The sequence below is a fragment of the Hyla sarda genome, chromosome 2, assembly GCF_029499605.1.
Source record: "Hyla sarda isolate aHylSar1 chromosome 2, aHylSar1.hap1, whole genome shotgun sequence".
Classification (NCBI taxonomy): Eukaryota; Metazoa; Chordata; class Amphibia; order Anura; family Hylidae; genus Hyla; species Hyla sarda.
This window is the reverse complement of record NC_079190.1, coordinates 513,520,466-513,539,491: the sequence shown is the minus strand read 5'-3', so window position 1 is coordinate 513,539,491 and position 19,026 is coordinate 513,520,466. Positions and strand designations below refer to the sequence as shown.

General features: G+C 48.6%; 1 protein-coding gene across 2 annotated transcripts in view; it reads right to left on the bottom strand.

Moving 5' to 3' along the window:
- The window catches only part of CFAP44 (cilia and flagella associated protein 44), a gene marked incomplete at its 3' end in the record, with an annotated part of 49,457 nt that overhangs the window by 4,455 nt on the left and 25,976 nt on the right, over window positions 1-19,026 (bottom strand). For both annotated transcript variants that reach the window (XM_056559955.1, XM_056559956.1), the window contains 4 exon segments: window positions 814-869; window positions 3,050-3,329; window positions 12,787-12,935; window positions 13,076-13,303. In XM_056559955.1, coding sequence (XP_056415930.1) covers window positions 814-869; window positions 3,050-3,329; window positions 12,787-12,935; window positions 13,076-13,303 — 713 coding nt within the window.

Here is a 19,026-nt window from a genome sequence, read left to right as displayed (position 1 = left end):
GGTCGCACTGTACAGCCCAGTGTCAGAAAGCTGGGTTTGTGTCCGAGATCTTGGGTCTTCCAGCAGGACAATGACCCCAAACATACGTCAAAAAGCCCCAGAAATAAATGACAACAAAGCGCTGGAGAGTTCTGAAGTGTCAGCAATGAGTCCAGATCTAAATCCCATTGATCACCTGTGGAGAGATCTTATAATTACTGTTGGGGAAAGGCGCCTTCCAATAAGAGACCGGGAGCAGTTTGTAAAGGAAGAGTGGTCCAACATTCCGGCTGAGAGGTGTAAGAAGCTTATTGATGGTTATAGGAAGAGTGGTCCAACATTCCGGCTGAGAGGTGTAAGAAGCTTATTGATGGTTATAGGAAGAGTGGTCCAACATTCCGGCTGAGAGGTGTAAGAAGCTTATTGATGGTTATAGGAAGAGTGGTCCAACATTCTGGCTGAGAGGTGTAAGAAGCTTATTGATGCTTATAGGAAGAGTAGTCCAACATTCCGGCTGAGAGGTGTAAGAAGCTTATTGATGCTTATAGGAAGAGTGGTCCAACATTCCGGCTGAGAGGTGTAAGAAGCTTATTGATGGTTATAGGAAGACACTGATTTCACTTATTTTTTCCAAAGGGTGTTCAACCAAATATTAAGTTAAGGGGCCAATGATTTTGTCCGGCCCTTTTTTGAAGTTTGGTGACATTATGGCCCATTTGCTTTTTCTCCTCCCTTTTTTGGTTTAGTTCCAATACACTCAAAGGGAATAAACATGTGTCTGTGTTATTGCGGTGAGACAGTCAGTTAGTAAGAATACATTAAAAGGGACTTCACCTGTAAGTGTCTGGGTCCTCAATATCCTTCACAGGCTGCTCCTTATCCAAGCTGGGCTGCAAGAAACCAAAAGATGAGTGACACAGAGAAGAGTATGTGCAACAGTATCTGACTAAAGGCTAAATATTCGAATATTTTACACTCTCCTCCACATTCAGCAGCACAGAAACTGACTAATTCCGCAGGATGTAAATTTCTATCTTTAATTGGGAATTTAAAATCTGCAATAAATTTCGCAAGCAGAGAGATTGTGGAACTATCTGCAGATAAAAAAACGGATTCCTTAAAAACCTGACAAAACTGTATCAAAACGTGTGTACAAAATTTAATCCGTCTACGGTTTGAAAAATGATATCCGGTTGCATCCGTTTTTTAAGAAAAAAAAAAGTATATGTTTTTAACTTTTCACTCCATTATGAATAAAGTTTCACTTGTTTGATTGAAATTCCAAGAAAAAAAAAACGGATGGTGAAAACCGGATGGAACCGTACGCACATCTGGTTCTGTACGGTTCCCATTGACTCCAGTGTAAAAAAAAAAAAAAAAAAAAAAAAAAAAAAAAAAGAACGTATACGTTTTTAATACGGTTTTCCTCCCGGACCAAAAATCGTGGTGGTAGGCTACGGGAAAAAACCAAAACCGGACAAAACCGTACAAGATGCAAAACGGACACAACCGGATGCATCTTTTGTCATATAGTTTTCAATGGAGAGTCAATGCAAACCGTATTGCAAAAACGTGACGTGATTCCAGCCTAATTTTACAAGGACGCGTTTCGGCGTGGGAGCCTTCCTCAGCTGTCTGCCATAGGCAGACAGCTGAGGAAGGCTCCCACGCCGAAACACGTCCTTGTACTACACTATGGCATAAGAAGGGTGCGTTCACGCGGCCATCTGTCTCCATTTTTTTATCCCCGTTTCGGTTCCGTTCTTGCAGGCTGTAAACTGATTAAAAACGTTTTTTTTAAAAGTCCCATTCATGTCAATGGGATTTTTTTTTACAATCCGTTTGCACCCGTCTGCACTCATTTCCGTTTTTTTTTACGGCAGAAAAAAAACGGCACAGGCAGTATTTTTTCTTCTGTCAAAAAAAAAAAACGGAAGAAATAACGGATACAGTAAATTTAACATCAAAGTCTATGGAAAACGGATGAGCCTTTAAAGGGGTACTCCGCCCCTAGACATCCTTTGGATAGGGGATAAGATGTCATATTCGCATATTTGTTAACCTTTTTTTTTCCCCAATGCGAAATTCGTAATGAAATTCACTAAATGCGCATGCGTGATTATATCTTTCAACTAACTACTTTCCTATTGGTTGCTAGGGATGTTGCTAACCTCTGGCAACTGTATTTGCATCCTTCTCATTGGCCCACAAGCTAAAAGAGGGGAGGGATCAGTGCCGATATTAGCAAATTTTCACATATTCGCCTTCTTTGGACCACAAGCTGGAAGCAGGGAGGGATGATCACTTTTTATTTACACCGTACACGTCATTGTGAGGTGTACTGTGAAAAAAAAAAAAAAAAATATTCGTCATAACGAATATATTTAGCCATATTCTAAATATTCCCGAAATCGCGAAGTGCCGATATTTGCGATAAAAATTTGCGATTCGAATATTCGCGCTCAACACTAATAATAAGTCTTCACTGTGCATTACTGGTGAGTGCTGGGTATCGTCTTTCTTCCACCTGTGGCTTTACCCTACCTCGTGCACCACCGCAGATTCCACGGAAGGGCCGACATATCCCTATATTGCCGAATAGTAGTATACAAAGGACAAAGGTGCCCGGCACTCACCGCTATAGTCCAGGTACTCCTGCTCCCATCTCGGGTCACGGCTTGGACACGAAGGACTCGGACAATGGAGCGCTCAGAGGCGACTGCCGGCGGTTTCACGCATAGGAATGCGCTTCATCCGGCCTCGTAACGAGGCCGGATGAAGCGCATTCCTATGCGTGAAATCGCCAGCAGTCGCCTCTTAGCGTTACCTGGACTATAGCGGTGAGTGCAGGGCACCTTTGTCCTTTGTATACTACTATTTGGTGATTGTTGTTTTCACTGTCCTAGCACCTCCGCTGCCAGAGTTGGGTTTCCATATCTGCGGGACGCCATTTCCATCTCGTGGTCTCAGGAGGTTGAAGGTACCGGTGCCACTCCCTTTTTCTTTTGTTATTACTATATCCCTATATTGAACATTGATTGTCCGAGAGACACCATGTGATGGAACCTACCCGAGGAGAAGGCACTTTAGTTTTCTTCACTTTCAGGTCTCGCTCGATGTCCTCCATGGACATAATGCTGAAGGTGAAGATGTTGCCGTCAGCTCCGCAGGTCGCGAGATACTGGTTATCAAAGCTGGAGCTGATGGCTTGGATGACCCCGTACTGGTTATCATGGACCCCGAGGGACCAGTAATTGCTCATGGATTGGAGTGAAGGATCATTGGGCTGGAGAGGATAGACACGGACGGCACCGTCCTGCATCCCACAGAACAGAAGCTGCTTGTTGGAGCTATGGATGAGAAGGAAATAATGGTAATGAGAAAAACCCTTTAAGAAAAGACTATCCCAGGATTACAGGCCAAATTCAATAGGTAGGTGTTCATGGGTAGATGATCATGTTTGGGGGTGGAGGGTCATGATGAATTAGTGGGATCATCTAGTACCCAAAGGGGTACTCCACTGGAAAAAAAATTCATTAAAGGGGTACTCCGGTGAAAACCTTTTTTCTTTTAAATCAACTGGTGGCAGAAAGTTAAACATATTTGTAAATTACTTCTATTAAAAAATCTTAATCCTTCCTGTACTTATTAGCTGCTGAATACTACAGAGGGAATTCTTTTCTTTTTGGAATGCTCTCTGATGACATCACGAGCACAGTGCTCTCTGCTGATGTTATTATAATAATAATAACGCTTTATTTATTGTTGTCCTTAGTGGGATTTGAACCCAAGTCCCCAGCACTGCAAGGCAGCAGTGCTAACCACTGAGCCACCATGCTCGTGATGTCATCAGTGTTCCAAAAAGAAAGGAATTTCCTCTGTAGCATTCAGCAGCTAATAAGTACTGGAAGGATTAAGATTTTTTAATAGAAGTAATTAACAAATATGTTTAACTTTCTGCCACCAGTTGATTTAAAAGAAAAAAGGTTTTCACCGGAGTACCCCTTTAACTAATGCCAGAAAGTTAAACAGAGTTGTAAATTACTTCTATTAAAAAAAATCTTAATTCTTCCAGTACTTCTCAGTTGCTGTATGCTCCACAGGAAGTTATTTTCTTTTTTAATGTCCTTTCTGTCTGACCACAGTGCTCTCTGCTGACACCCCTGCCCATTTTAGGAACTGTGCCGTGTAGGAGCAAATCCCCATAGCAAACTTATCCTGCTCTGGACAGTTCCTGACATGGACAGAGGTGTCAGCAAAGAGCACTGTGGTCAGCCAGAAAGGAAATTCCAAAAGAAAAGAACTTCCTCTGGAGTATACAGCAGCTGATAAGTACTGGAAGGATTAAGATTTTTTTCATAGAAGTAATTTACAAATCTGTTTAACTTTCTGGCACCAGTTGATTTAAAAAAAATAATGTTTTCCAGTGGAGTACACCGTTAACCCCTTAAGGACACAGCACATTTTGGCCTTAAAGGGGTACTCCACCCCTAGACATTTTATCCCCTATCCAAAAGATAGGGGATAAGATGTCTGATCACGGGGGTCCCGGCGCTGGGGACCCCCGCAATATTACATGTGGCACCCACCTGTTTCTTGTCAGGAAGCGCTGGAGGGTCTGGGTCACGACCACGGGAATGGAAGTCCGTGACGTCATGACTCCGCCCCCGTGTGACGTCACACCCCGTCCCCTCAATGCAAGTCTATGGGAGGGGGCGTGACCCAGACCATCCAGCGCTTCCGGACAAGAAACAGGTGGGTGCCGCATGCAATATTGCGGGTGTCCCCAGCGGCGGGACCCCCGCGATCAGACATCTTATCCCCTATGCTTTGGATAGGGGATAAGATGTCTAGGGGTGGAGTACCCCTTTAAGGACACAGACATTTTTATTTATAATTTTAATTTTTCCCCCCTAACCTTCTAAAAATCATAACTCTTTTCATATTCCATACTTTCATCCGCAGACTAGTATGAGGGCTTGTTTTTTGCACGACCAGTTATCCTTTGTAATGACCTCACTCATTTTACCATAAAATGTATAGCAAAATAAAAGAAATACTATTTGTGTGGGGAAATTGAAAAGAAAAAAGGTTTCGTTTTCACGCTGACACGTTTTCACGCTGACATGTTTTCTTTATTCTGTGGGTCAATACGATTAAAATGAGATCCATGATTATATACTTTTCTGTTATTGTACCGCTTTAAAAAAATCTCAAACTTTTTAACCAAATTAGTGTGTTTAGAATCCCTTTATTTTGAGGACAAGGAGATTTTTTAACACTTACCGTAAAATCTCTTTCTCGGAGGATCCATTGGGGGACACAGACCGTGGGTGTATCTTGCTGTCTCTAGGAGGTGTGACACTATGGTAATAAAAAAAAAAAGTCGGCTCCTCCCAGCAGTATATACCCGCCTTCAGGCTCTGAGCTAGTCAGTTTAAGTTCCAGAGCAATAGGAGGAGACCAACAGGTCAAAGAAAACCCAAAACTGTCCGAGAACCAGAAGAAAAACATAACTGAACACACCCCCGGACAGAGAACCAAAGGAAAATCCCAAAAAGGGCGGGAGCTGTGTCCCCCAATGGATCCTTCGAGAAAGAGATTTTACGGTAAGTGCTAAAAAATCTCCTTTTCTCTATCGGCTCCATTGGGGGACACAGACCGTGGGACGTACCAAAGCCGTCCCTTGGGTGGGCAGATAAACAGTCAGGCAGACGGCCGATCCACTGCCGCCTGCAACACTTTACGACCCAGACTAGCATCAGCCAATGCGAAGTATGAACTCGGGAAAACCTCGAGAAAGTGTGCAAAGACGCAAATCTGCGAGGCTGAGGCTCTAATCTGGAGAGCCCAGGATGTCCCAACAGAACGGTAGAATGAGCAACAACCCTGAAAGGAGGAGTCTTCCCCTTACAGCGATAGGCTTCCGAAATGGAGGACCGAATCCACCGAGAAATGGTGGCCTTGGAAGCAGGTTGTCCCTTGCGTCGACCTTCCGTAAGGACGAAAAATGAATCACACTGACAAAACGAAGAAGTGATGGAGAGATAAGACCGAACAGCCCGAACTACATCCAGCTTGTGTAGTAAGCGCTCCTTAGGATGAAAAGGAGCAGGACAAAAAGACGGGAGGACAATGACCTCATCGAGATGAAAAGCTGAGACCACCTTAGGCAAAAGGGAAAGATCTGACCGGAAAACAACTTTGTCCTGGTGGATCACTAGAAACGGAGAACGGCAGGAAAGAGCTGCCAACTCAGACACCCTCCGGATGGAGGTGATAGCCACCAGAAACGCCACTTTCCAAGAAAGGAGGCGGAGAGACACCTCTCTAAGGGGCTCAAAGGGTGCACCCTGGAGGGCACTCAGAACAAAATTCAAGTCCCAAGGGGGAGAGGGTGACCGATAAGGAAGGAACAGCGAGCACCACTCCTGAAGGAAGGTCCAGATATGAGAATTAGAAGCCAGGGGCCGCTGGAAAAGAACAGCAAAGGCCGAAACCTGACCTTTAAGTGAACGGAGAAACAACCCCAGTTCCAACCCCGACTGCAAAAAGGAGAGAAAGACGGGGAACCGAGAAGGTTACCGGGGAGAAGTCCTGAGCTTCACACCAATGAAAATAAGACCGCCAATTACGGTGGTAAATTCTTGCGAAGGAGAGCTTACGAGCCTTGAGCATGGTGTGAATGACTTGGGAAGAGAACCCGCGGGCCCTCAAAACCGTGGTCTCAACCGTCACGCCGTCAAATGCAGTGACTGTAAATTGGGGTGGCAAGAGGACTCAGAGAGCAGGTCCGGGCGGAGCGGAAGGCGCAATGGAATGTCTTCCAGGAGCCTGACTACGTCGGCATAGCACGACCTTCGGGGCCAATCTGGAGCTACCAGAATGGCGGGGACGTCCTCTGCCTTGAGCTTCCTCAGAGCCCTGGGAAGGAGCGAAAGAGGAGGGAACAGATAGGGTAGGGCAAACCCGCCCAAGGAATCACTAGGGCGTCCATGGCCAGGGCCTGAGGGTCCCGGGACTTGGACACAAAAGGAAGGATCTTCCGATTGTGCCGGGACGCGAAGAGGTCCATGTCCGGAATACCCCAGAGGTCTCAGAGCTGCGCGAAGACCTCCGGATGTAGAGACCACTCGCTGGGGTCGGGTGAGGACCGACTGAGGAAGTCCGCTTCCCAGTTGAGCACTCCCGGAATGTGAATCGCTGAAATGGCCGGAACCTTGCTCTCCGCCCAGGTGAAAATCTTGGTCGCCTCGGCCATGGCTGCCGAGCTGCGAGTGCTGCCCTGTCGATTTATGTATGCCACGGCCGTGGCGTTGTCCGACTGAACACGGACAGGACGGGACTGAAGACGGGACTCCCAATGAAGAAGACAAGAAGAATCGCATAATTCCAATATGTTTATCGAGAGAAGGGTCTCCTGGGGAGACCAGAGTCCCTGAACCGTTCAATCCCTGAACACGCTGCCCCAGCCCGACAGGCTGTCATCCGTTGTAACTACCTGCCAGTGAAGGGGAAGAAACGACCGCCCTTGGAGGAGAAGGGGGGAGTGGAGCCACCAGAGCAGAGACTGACGAACCCTGCGAGGGAGAACAATCTGATGATCGAGGGACAGAGGAGACCTGTTCCATCGAGAGAGAATCGCCAGTTGAAGGGGGCGGTAATGAAACTGGGCAAAGGGTACGGGACCATAGTTGCCACCATCCGACCCAGGACTTCCATACAGTGCGGATGGAGACTAATACCTGGGTCCGAAGGGAGTGGACCCCCGACCGGAGCACCAGACGTTTGTTTGGCGGAAGACAAATTCGGCAGAGGCCGTGTCGAATCGAAGTCCCAGGAAGGTTAGAGACTGGGTAGGACTGACTTGTCCCGGTTGACCATCCACCCGAAGCGAATCAGAGTGTGGAGAGTGATGTCCAGATTCTCCAGAGTCTGGGCTCTGGTTGGAGCCTTGATGAGAAGGTCGTCCAGACAGGGTATCACCGAGATTCCGCTCAACCGAACAGGCCCATCACTGGAGCAAGGATCTTTGTAAAGACCCGAGGAGCCGAGGCTAGACCGAAGGGGAGGGATACGAATTGAAAGTGCCCCTCCGGAACCGCAAAGCGGAGGGACCGATGATGGCCCGGAAATATTGGCACATGGAGGTAGGCATCCTTGATGTCCACCGATGAAAGGAACTCCCCTTGTTCCAGGGACGCCACCACCGAACGGAGAGATTCCATTTGGAAGTGGCGGATGAGAAGGTGACGGTTGAGACGCTTGAGGTCTAGGATTGGTCGCACAGAACCTTCCTTCTTGGGGACCACAAAAAGATTTGAATAGAAACCCTGAAACCGTTCCCCTGGAGGAACGGGGACGATAACCCCCTGGAGAAGCAGAGACTGGAGAGCCGCTCGAAATTGCTGGGGGGCCCGGGATCGAAAAAAGCGATCCCTCGGAAGGGAGGCGAATTCGATCCGGCAACCGTTGGACACCACGTCCCTGACCCAAGAGTCCTGAATGTGTGAGGTCCAGATGTCTCGAAAAAAAGCAAGAGACAACCTCCCACCCGAGAAGAAACCGCCTCACTTCATGCAGAAGTGGGTTTGCGGTTGCCCGATTTGGGCGCAAAACGGCCAGACCGGTTGGAGTCCGACTTCCAAGACGGGCGTGCCTGGAACGAGGGAGCCTTCTTGTCCCGCGAGGGCGCCTGCCCGGACCCTTTGCTGGAGCCAGAGGTCCGAAAGGAAAAAGGATTTCCTTTGGGAAGAAGGGCGAGCCTTATTTTGAGGTAACAAGGAACTCTTACCTCCCGTTGCCTCATCAAGGCATTTGCCAAAAAGATGGCCACCCGTAAAGGGAAGCTCAGTGAGAGACCTTTTGGAAGCGGCATCCGCATTCCAAGCTTTAAGCCACATAGAGCGGCGGAGAGCCGCTAGGTGACCCACAGCAAAGGCAGGACAACGGGCTGACTGCATGGAAGCTGCGCACAGAAAGTCCCCAGCTTTAGAGCATTGGAGAGCCAGAGCAGATAGATCCTCTGGGGGGGATCCCGCTAAGATATCCTGATGGAGCTTTTGGCACCACTCCGACAGGGCCTTGGACACCCATGTCGAGACGAAGATGGGAAGAGGAGAAGAGCCCGCTGCTTCAAAAGCAAACTTCGCTAAGGATTCTACCTTCTTGTCCGTGGGATCCTTGAAGGCAGCGGCATCTGCCAGAGGCAGTGTAGTCGCCTTAGAGATCCGGGAAATTGGTGGATCCACTGAGGGAGGGGAAACCACCTTAGCGACAAAGTCCTTGTCAAATGGATAACGTTCTTGAATTGTCTTGATTCCCAGTCACCTCTTGTCTGGATGCTTCCATGCAGATTCCAGAATGTCGTCAAAGTCAGCGTGAGAGCTGAACTTCTGAAGTGCTGGCTTAGCATGATGAAAGGATACTCTTGGATTGACATTCGAAGATCCTGGGTCCCCAAAGTGAAAGGTGTCTCTTATGGCTGTCACCAATGAGTTCACCATTGCAATTGAGTCCGAGCGGTCATCTGAGTCAGATGCCGGCTCGGAAGCCTCGTCTACCAGTTCACCAGGGAATGTGAATGAGTAGAGGCAGTCCTGGAGGGGGTACGCGGCTCTGGCGTGGCAGAGCGGCGACTCCGAGAACGTCCTCTGGAGGAGCGACGTTTGTGCCCAGATGATAGGGGGGGGAACCAACAGGGGAACGCCCATGTCTATCTGAAGACTCAATGGAAGAGTCAGACGAGGCACCCCTAGTACGCTTGCGAGAGCGTGAAGTATGTGGAGACGAGGAGCGGGCCCTCTCAGAGGTCCTGCGCAGGGAAGACCCCTTCAAGGCGGACACCACTTCCCGGGAGGCCTCAGCCACCGAACAGGAGACTTGGGTCAAGTCAGCCATATACTGGGTCAGGAAGAAACCCAGGCTGGTGGAGCGGCTGAACCCACCGGGACCGAAAGGGCAACAGGGGGTACCAGGGGGTCTGGGGGAGCAGTGGAGCAGGCAGGGCAAGTGGGCTCGGAGAGCCAAGCATTTTGGTACTACAGTGTTTTCAGACAGAATAAGTCTGTGTACTCTGGCAGCTGCAGTGAGGAGAACGGCTTCATGCAGCTAGAGTGGGAAAAGGATGGCCAATAGTAGAGGGGGGGGCGTGCCTGCAGCAGAGGCATTAATTAATTGGCCCCCCTTCTGACTGAAATTCGCACCCACGGCGCTGATTGGAAGCTAATGCGCTCCTCAGAAGAGCTCCGACAGCCCTGTGGGCGGAGCTAAAAACCGAAGGAGCTGTAATGGCGCCCGCTCCTTGTCCCGAGCGCACATGTCATTCGCATATGCGCTCGGGGGAACAGAGCGGACGGTTAATACGCAGGCAGAGACTGCCGGAGAAAACGAAAGTAAGCCGGCGCTGAGAGCGCCCGGCTCGTACCAGCGCCGCGGCTGTCAGCCGCATATAAGGCGCTGCCGGCGAAAACGAAAGTAAGCCGGCCCGTACTAGCGCCGTGGCTGTAAGCCGCATATAAGGCGCTGTTCACCGTAACACACACACACAGTGCCAAACATAAGATACATGCCCCCTCAGAGTGCCACTGCTCCCCCAGAATAAAGTCCACAATAAAAGTCCATCCCCAGTAAGCCAGCCCAACCTGAAAAGGTGGGCCAAAAATAGGGGGTCCCCAGCAGTTGCAAGTCCGCACCTGAGGAGAAAGAGGGAAAATACTTACCTCAGTCAGAAGAACTTACCTAATGGAGTCTTCAGTCAGCTTTAGTTACCTGCATCACGCCTGGCTGCTATGCGCGAGCGAGGCGAGCAGGAAAATAGGGGGACCCGGACCCATGAGGTACCAACCCAGGCGCTGACCGTTGGCGAGGGGGGGTGAACAGCGCATATACGCAATGTCTGTGCCCCCTCACTCGCAATGGGGAAACAGGGAACCGGAGCCCCCGAGTCCCCACCTGAAAACAGAAAAGAAAAGGAATAAAAAAAACTAACACGTCCCTAGGAAAACAATAAATCAGAAGACCTGGTCTGGAGCAAACCAGACCATGTCCACCTCCTTCAGACACTAAGCTTAAACTGATTACCTCAGGGCCTGAAGGCGGGTATATCCTGCTGGGAGGAGCTGACTTTTTTTTATTACCATAGTGTCACACCTCCTAGAGACAGCAGCATACACCCACGGCCTGTGTCCCCCAATGGAGCCGATAGAGAAATATAACTTTTTCATTTTTCCATATAAGCGGCGGTATGAGAGCTCATTTTTTGCACCATGATCTGTACTTTTTATCGATACCACATTTGCATATATGAAACTTTTAATAAATCATAGCCTTAGCCAATCATAGCTCGTCTCACACTGAACTGCTCTGGGCTGTGTGTAGCAGAGTGAGGGAGGAAGTTCTCCCCTGTATGGCTTCAGATGATGTCACGCCTGCTGGGGAACGCCCCTTCCCAGTCTGTGAATCTGACTGAGCAAAAAATACAGAGTAATATCAAGATAGAAAACGAAAAAATTATAAAAATAAAGGCAGGGGGTGTTTTATCATGATGGGGCAGTGACCAGGGAGGATTAGAACATTTAACAAGATCATGAAAGGCACACTTTAAGGCACTCGAGTACCCTTTAACAAAAAATATAAATATTTGCATATGTAATATATATCATATACCAGCCAAAGGTGAGCGTAACCAGCTAAGGGGTTCCCCAGAAGAGGACACTATAAGCCATCAAATTTACAGTAGAGAAGGGGTGGCTGCAAGGGTTTCCCAGAAGAGTTAATAATTAAAGGGGTACTCCGGTGGAAAACTTTTATTTTTATTTTTTGATTTTTTAAATCAACTGGTGCCAGAAAGTTAAACTAAAAAATCTTAATCCTTCCAGTACTTATTAGCTGCTGAATACTACAGAGGAAATTATTTTCTTTTTGGAACACAGAGCTCTCTGCTGACATCACGAGCACAGTGCTCTCTGCTGACATCTCTGTTCATTTTAAGAACTGTCCAGAGTAGGAGAAAATCCCCATAGAAAACACATGCTGCTCTGGACAGTTCCTAAAATGGACAGAGATGTCAGCAGCGAGCACTGTGGTCATGATGTCAGCAGAGAGCTCTGTGTTCCAAAAAGAAAAGAATTTCCTCTGTAGCATTCAGCAGCTAAGAAGTAGTGGAAGGATTAAAGGGGTTATCCAGGAAAAAACTTTTGTTTATATATCAACTGGCTCCAGAAAGTTAAACAGATTTGTAAATTACTTCTATTAAAAAATCTTAATCCTTTCAGTACTTATGAGCTTCTGAAGTTAAGGTTGTTCTTTTCTGTCTAAGTGCTCTCTGATGACACGTGTCTCGGGAACCGCCCAGTTTAGAAGCAAATCCCCATAGCAAACCTCTTCTAAACTGGGCGTTTCCCGAGACAGGTGTCAGAGAGCACTTAGACACAAAAGAACAACATTAACTTCAGAAGCTCATAAGTACTGAAAGGATTATGATTTTTTAATAGACGTAATTTACAAATCTGTTTAACTTTCTGGCACCAGTTGATTTAAAAAAAAAAAAAGAAAAAGGTTTCCACCGGAGTACCCCTTTAAACGGCACGTGCTCCATTCATTTTCTATGGGAGCACTGAAGAGGCCTGAGTGCTGTACTCCTCTCAGACAGCCGGGGCGCCGGGCAGGAGATCGTGGGGGTCCCGGCAGTCAGACACCCCCCTCCGCGATCATCCTATGGATATGGGACAAGTTGGTGGATTACCCCTTTAAAGTGGTCCCCCCCATGAACTTGTACTGTATGGAAATAAGAAAAGGCTTCTCTACCTGAAGTGCATTCTGTGGATGGGATTATTGCCGGTGTTATCGATGGGCAGAACGCGCACTGGTTCATCTTTCCTCAATGTCGGATCTTCAGGTTGTCCTTCAGTATCAGAAAACTTACAGAGGTAGAGGAAACCTGCGTCGTACCCGTCCTGATGAAGAGGAGGATAAGAAGGACACTTTAGGGCACATAACACTGACAGCTAAATGTTGGCAAAAAGAGGCGCCGTTCTGAATGGAAGAAAATGTCGCTGGGATGTATGAGCATTTGGCGCTATACTGTGACACTAACCATAGATAACCAGAACTCCCCCGCATTGGCGTAGAAACCGCACAGGATGGGACTGGGCTCTTTTGGAACATACAGCTCGGGCAGCTTGTCCTCTTCGTCATCTATGACCGCCTCCAGGTCTTCCTCCGATAACTCCACTCCCTGCTCCTTCTGTTGTTGTATCCAGGCCTCCCGCTCCTTCCGTTTCTGCTGCCGGTTCTTCTGTATACGTTCCAGCTGCTCCTCCCTCTGTGACATAGAAAAGATTGTGAGCGGAAAATCCTATTACCTAATGGGAACGTTTGTTTATAATGATAATTTGATTCGATATTTGATGACGGTGAAGGTCTGACCACTGGGACCCCCACCAATCCTGAGAATAAAGGGGCCAGTTCCCTGTTCTGCTAGATGGCTGGAAGCGCCTCAGGCAGGGAAAACTTAAAAGGGGTATTCCAATGCTCAGCGTTTGGTACAAACTGTTCCAGATGCTGGAGCTGACACCGGGAACTTGTGACAGCATAGCCCCCCCCCTCATGACGCCATGCCCCACCCCCTCAATGCAAGTCTATGGGAGGGGGCGTGACGGATGTCACGCCCCTTCCCATAGACTTGCACTGAAGGGGTTGGGCTTGACATCCTGATGGGGCGGAGCTATGACATCACAAGCTCCTGGTGCCAGCTCCAGTGTTCGGAACAGTTTGTTCCAAACACTGAGCAGCGGAGTGCCCCTTTAAAAGGAGTACTGTATCCATAGACACGTATTCCCTATCTACAGGATAGGGGATAGGTGTTTGATCGCAAGGGGTCCGACCGATGGGACCCCCTGCTATCTCCCGCATGGGGATCCGGCATTATCGCGACTCTGCGCAGCTTATGCGCGTGTCCTCGACCTCAGTGACATGCCCCCCTCTATACAGCTCTATGGGAGAGGCGGGGATGCATGAACGCTGCATCTCTGCCTCTCTCATAGAGATACATGGAGGGGGCGTGAGAGCCAGGCCCTGTACAGGAGATCGCAGGGGGGGGGGGGGGGGGGGGGGGGGGGGGGGGGGGTCCCAGCATTTGGACCTCCGCGATCAGAAACTTATCCCCTATACTGCGGATAGGAGATAAGTGTCTATGGCTGAAGATCTCCTTTAAAAGCAGACACGCCAATAAAGAAGGACTATGGCCTCTTCGTTTCTTAAAGGGGTACTCCCCTGGAAAACATTTTTTATTTTAAATCACCTGGCACCAACAGATTTGTAAATTACTTCTATTTAAAAATCTTAATCCTTCCAGTACGTATCAGCTGCTGTATGCCCTGGAGGAAGTTCTTTTCTTATTGAATTTTCTTTCGGTCTGACCACAGTGCTCTCTGCTGACATCTCTGTCCATTTTAGGAACTGTCCGGAGCAGGATAGATTTGCTATGGGGATTTGCTCCTACTCTGGACAGTTCCTAACATGGACAAAGGTGTCAGCAGAGAGCCCTGTGGTCAGACAGAAAGGAAATTCAAAAGGAAAATAACTTTCTGTGGAGCATACAGCAGCTGATAAGTACTGGAAGGGTTAAGATTTTTAAATAGAAGTAATTTACAAGTTTGTTTAACTTTCTTGCACCAGTTGATTTAAAAAAAATGTTTTCCAGTGGAATACCCCTTTAAGTATGCATGTCAAACAGGTTAGACCAGTGTTTCCCAAGCAGTGTGCCTCCAGCTGTTGCAAAACTACAACTCCTTGCACTCCCAGACAGCCTCTGGCTGTCTGGGCATGCTAAGAGCTGCAGTTTTGCAACAGCTGGAGGCACACTGCTTGGGAAACACTGGGTTGGACCCTCACAAACCATATCGTGATGGCATATACCAGCTACAGCGGGGCAAAAAAATATTTAGTCAGCCACCAATTGTGCAAGTTCACCCAATTAAAAAGATGAGTCTGTAATTATCATCATAGGTTATAACCTCAACTATGAGAGACCGAATGAGAAAAAAAATCCATAAAATCGCATTGTCTGATTATTAAAGAATTTATTTGCAAATTATGACAACAAAATCACACAAAATTATCAATGGAAATCATTAACCCCTGGAGGTCTGGATATGGAATCACTCAAAATCACAGTGGAAAACCCCACTACAGGCTGATCCAACTTTATGTAATGTCCTTAATACAAGTCCCAATGAGGCTCAAGAGTGTGTGTGGCCTCCACGTGCCCGTATGACCTCCCTACAACGCCTGGGCATGATCCTGATGAGGTGGAGGATGGTCTCCTGAGGGATGTCCTCCCAGACCTGGACTAAAGCATCCGCCAACTCCTGGACAGTCTGTGGTGGATGGAGCGAGACGTCCCAGATGTGCTCAATCGGATTCAGGGGAACGGGCGGCCAGTCCATAGCATCAATGCCTTCCTCTTGTAGGAACTGCTGACACACTGCAGCCACATGAGCTCTAGCATTGTCTTGTATTAGGAGGAACCCAGGGCCAACCGCACCAGCATATGGTCTCACAAGGGGTCTGAGGATCGCATCTCGGTACCTAATGGCAGTCAGGCTACTTTCTGGCAAGTACATGGAGGGCTGTGCGGCCCCCCAAAGAAATGCCACCCCACACCATTACTTACCCACTGCCAAACCGGTCATGCTGGAGGATGTTGCAGGCAGCAGAACATTCTCCATGGCATCTCCAGACTCTGTCATGTCTGTCACATGTGCTCAGTGTGAACCTGCTTTTATCTGCGAAGAGCACAGGGCACCAGTGGGGAATTTGCCAATCTTGGTGTTCTCTGGCAAATTCCAAACGTCCTGCACGGTGTTGGGCTCTAAGTATAACCCCCACCTGTGGACGTCGGGCCCTCATACCACCCTCATGGAGTCTGTTTCTGACCCTTTGAGTGGACACATGCACATTTGTGGCCTGCTGGAGGTCATTTTGCAGGGCTCTGGCAGTGCTCCTCCTGCTCCTCCTTGCCCATAGGTGGAGGTAGCGGTCCTGCTGCTGGGTTGTTGCCCTCCTACGGCTTCCTCCACGTCTCCTGATGTACTGGCCTGTCTCCTGGTAGCGCCTCCATGCTCTGGACACTACGCTGACAGACACAGCAAACATTCTTACCACAGCTCGCATTGATGTGCCGTCCTGGATGAGCTGCACTACCTGAGCCACTTGTGTGGGTTGTAGACTCCGTCTCATGCTACCACTAGAGTGAAGACACTGCCAGCATTCAAAAGTGACCAAAAAATCAGCCAGGAACCATAAGAACTGAGAAGTGGTCTGTGGTCACCACCTGCAGGACCACTCCTTTATTGGGGGCGTCTTGCTAATTTCCTATAATTTCCACCTGTTGTCTGTTCCATGTGAAATTGATTGTCAATCAGTGATCTTCCTGAGTGGACAGTGGGATTTCACACAAGTGTCATTGACTTGGAGTTACATTGTGTTGTTTAAGTGTTCCCTTTATTTTTTTGAGCAGTGTTTTTGGTCAATAAGAAAAGTTCCTCTCAATACTTTGTTATATCCCCTTTGTTGGTAATGACAGAGGTCACATGTTTTCTGTCTTCACAAGGTTTTCACACATTGTTGCTGGTATTTTGGTCCATTCCTCCATGCAGATCTCCTCTAGAGCAGTGATGTTTTGGGGCTGTCGCTGGGCAACATGGACTTTCAACTCCCTCCAAAGGTTTTCTATGGGTTTGAGATCTGGAGACTGGCTAGGCCACTCCAGGACCTTGAAATGCTTCGTTCGTTGCCCAGGCGGTGTGTTTGGGATCATTGTTATGCTGAAAGACCCAGCTACATTACATATTCAATGCCCTTGCTGATGTTTTCACTCAAAATCTCACGATACATGGCCCCATTCATTCTTTCCTTTACACGGATCAGTCGTCCTGGTCCCTTTGCTGAAAAACAGCCAAAAAGTATGATGTTTCCACCCCCATGCTTCACAGTAGGTATGGTGTTCTTTGGATGCAACTCAGCATTCTTTCTCCTCCAAACACAACGAGTTGAGTTTTTACCAAAACGTTCTACTTTGGTTTCAACTGACCATATGACATTCTCCCAATACTCTTCTGGATCATCCAAATGCTCTCTAGCAAACTTCAGACGGGCCCGGACATGTACTGGCTTAAGCAGGGGGACACGTCTGGCACTGCATGATTTGAGTCCCTGGCAGTGTAGTGTGTTACTGATGGTAGCCTTTGTTACTTTGGTCTCAGCTCTCTGCAGGTCATTCACTAGGTCCCCCGTGTGATTCTGGGATTTTTCCTCACCATTTTTGTGATCATTTTGGCACCAGGGGGTGAGATCTTTTGTGGAGCACCAGATGGAGGGAGACCATCAGTGGTCTTGTATGTCTTCAATTTTCTAATAATTGCTCCCACTGTTGATTTCTTCACACCAAGCTGCTTGCCTATTGCAGATTCAGTCTTCCCAGCCTGGTGCAGTTCTACCATTTTGTTTCTGGTGTCCCTCGACAGCTCTTTGGTCTTGGCCATAGTGGAGTTTGGAGTGTGGCTGTTTGAGGTTGTGGACAGGTGTCTTTTATACTGATAACAAGTTCAAACAGGAGCCATTAATACAGGTAACGAGTGGAGGACAGAAGAGACTCTTATAGAAGAAGTTACCAGAAATCTTATGTTAGGATTCGGCAGGCTGGATGTGGATCCTCTGTGTCAGAGAGGGATTGGCGTGGACCGTACCGGTGCTAAGCTGCTACTGGTATTCACCAGAGCCCGCCGCAAAGCGGGATGGTCTTGCTGCGGCGGTAGATACCAGGTGGTATCCACCGGTAACGGCTCAACCTCGCTGACTGCTGAGAAGGCGTGGGACAGAAGGACTAGACAGAGGCGAGGTCAGACGTAGCAGAAGGTGAGGGCAGGCGGCAAGGTTCGTAGTCAATGGTAACGGCAGAAGGTCTGGAAACACTGATATGGCAATCACAGGAAACGCTTTCACTAGGCACAAGGCAACAAGATCCAGCAATGCTGGGAAGGGGAAGTGAGGTTATAAAGGCGTGGAGCAGGTGGGAGCTAATTAGACTGATTGGGCCAGGCACCAATTAGTGGTGCACTGGCCCTTTAAATCTTAGAGAGCGGAGCCGCACGCGCCAGGACATGACAGCCGGGGACCGGAGCGGGCGCGTCCAGCTATGCGAATCGCATCCCCGTCGGCAGTGTCAGTGCAGCGCTCCCGGTCAGCGGGTCTGACCGGGGCGCTGCAGAGAGGAGAACGCCGCGAGTGCTCCGGGGAGGAGCAGGGACCCGGAGCGCTCGGCGTAACAGTACCCCCCCCCCCCTTAGGTCTCCCCCTCTTTTTGTCTGCTTGTCCCTTCATCCGAGACGAGGCCATTGGGAGCGATTCTTGAGTTTCCTTCCGGATGACAGAGAAGTCCTGGGTAACTTCATCAATGGCAGGCAATCCAGAAGAAGTGGGAATGGGGAGGGGGGGCAGAGGGTGAAGCTTGCCACGGGGCAGAGTGTTACCAGGAAGGGGGCTATGAGGAGGCAAAATCCCAGTTTGCTTTTTGCCGAAAATATCCTGGCAAGCCTTGGGAGGAGCCTGTATGGGTGGAACCTCAGGAGTTAGACAAGTGGGAGCAGATGTGAGATATCGTTTGTGACAAGCAGGACCCCAATTCTTGATCTCCCCGGTGGTCCAGTCAAGGGTGGGAGAATGACGTTGGAGCCATGGCAGACCGAGGAGGACTTCAGAGGTGCAGTTGGGCAGAACAAAAAATTCAATTTTTGCGTGATGCAGTCCAATGCTCATAAGCAGGGGTTCTGTGCGGTAACGCACAGTGCAGTCCAATTTTACTCCGTTGACCGAAGAAATGTAGAGCGGCTTGACGAGACGGGTCATTGGGATGCTGAACCTATTAACAAAAGAGGCCAAAATAAAATTTCCTGCAGAACCAGAGTCCAAGAAGGCCACAGCTGAGAAGGAGGAATTGGCAGAAGGAGAAATCCGCATGGGCACAGTGAGACGTGGAGAAGCAGA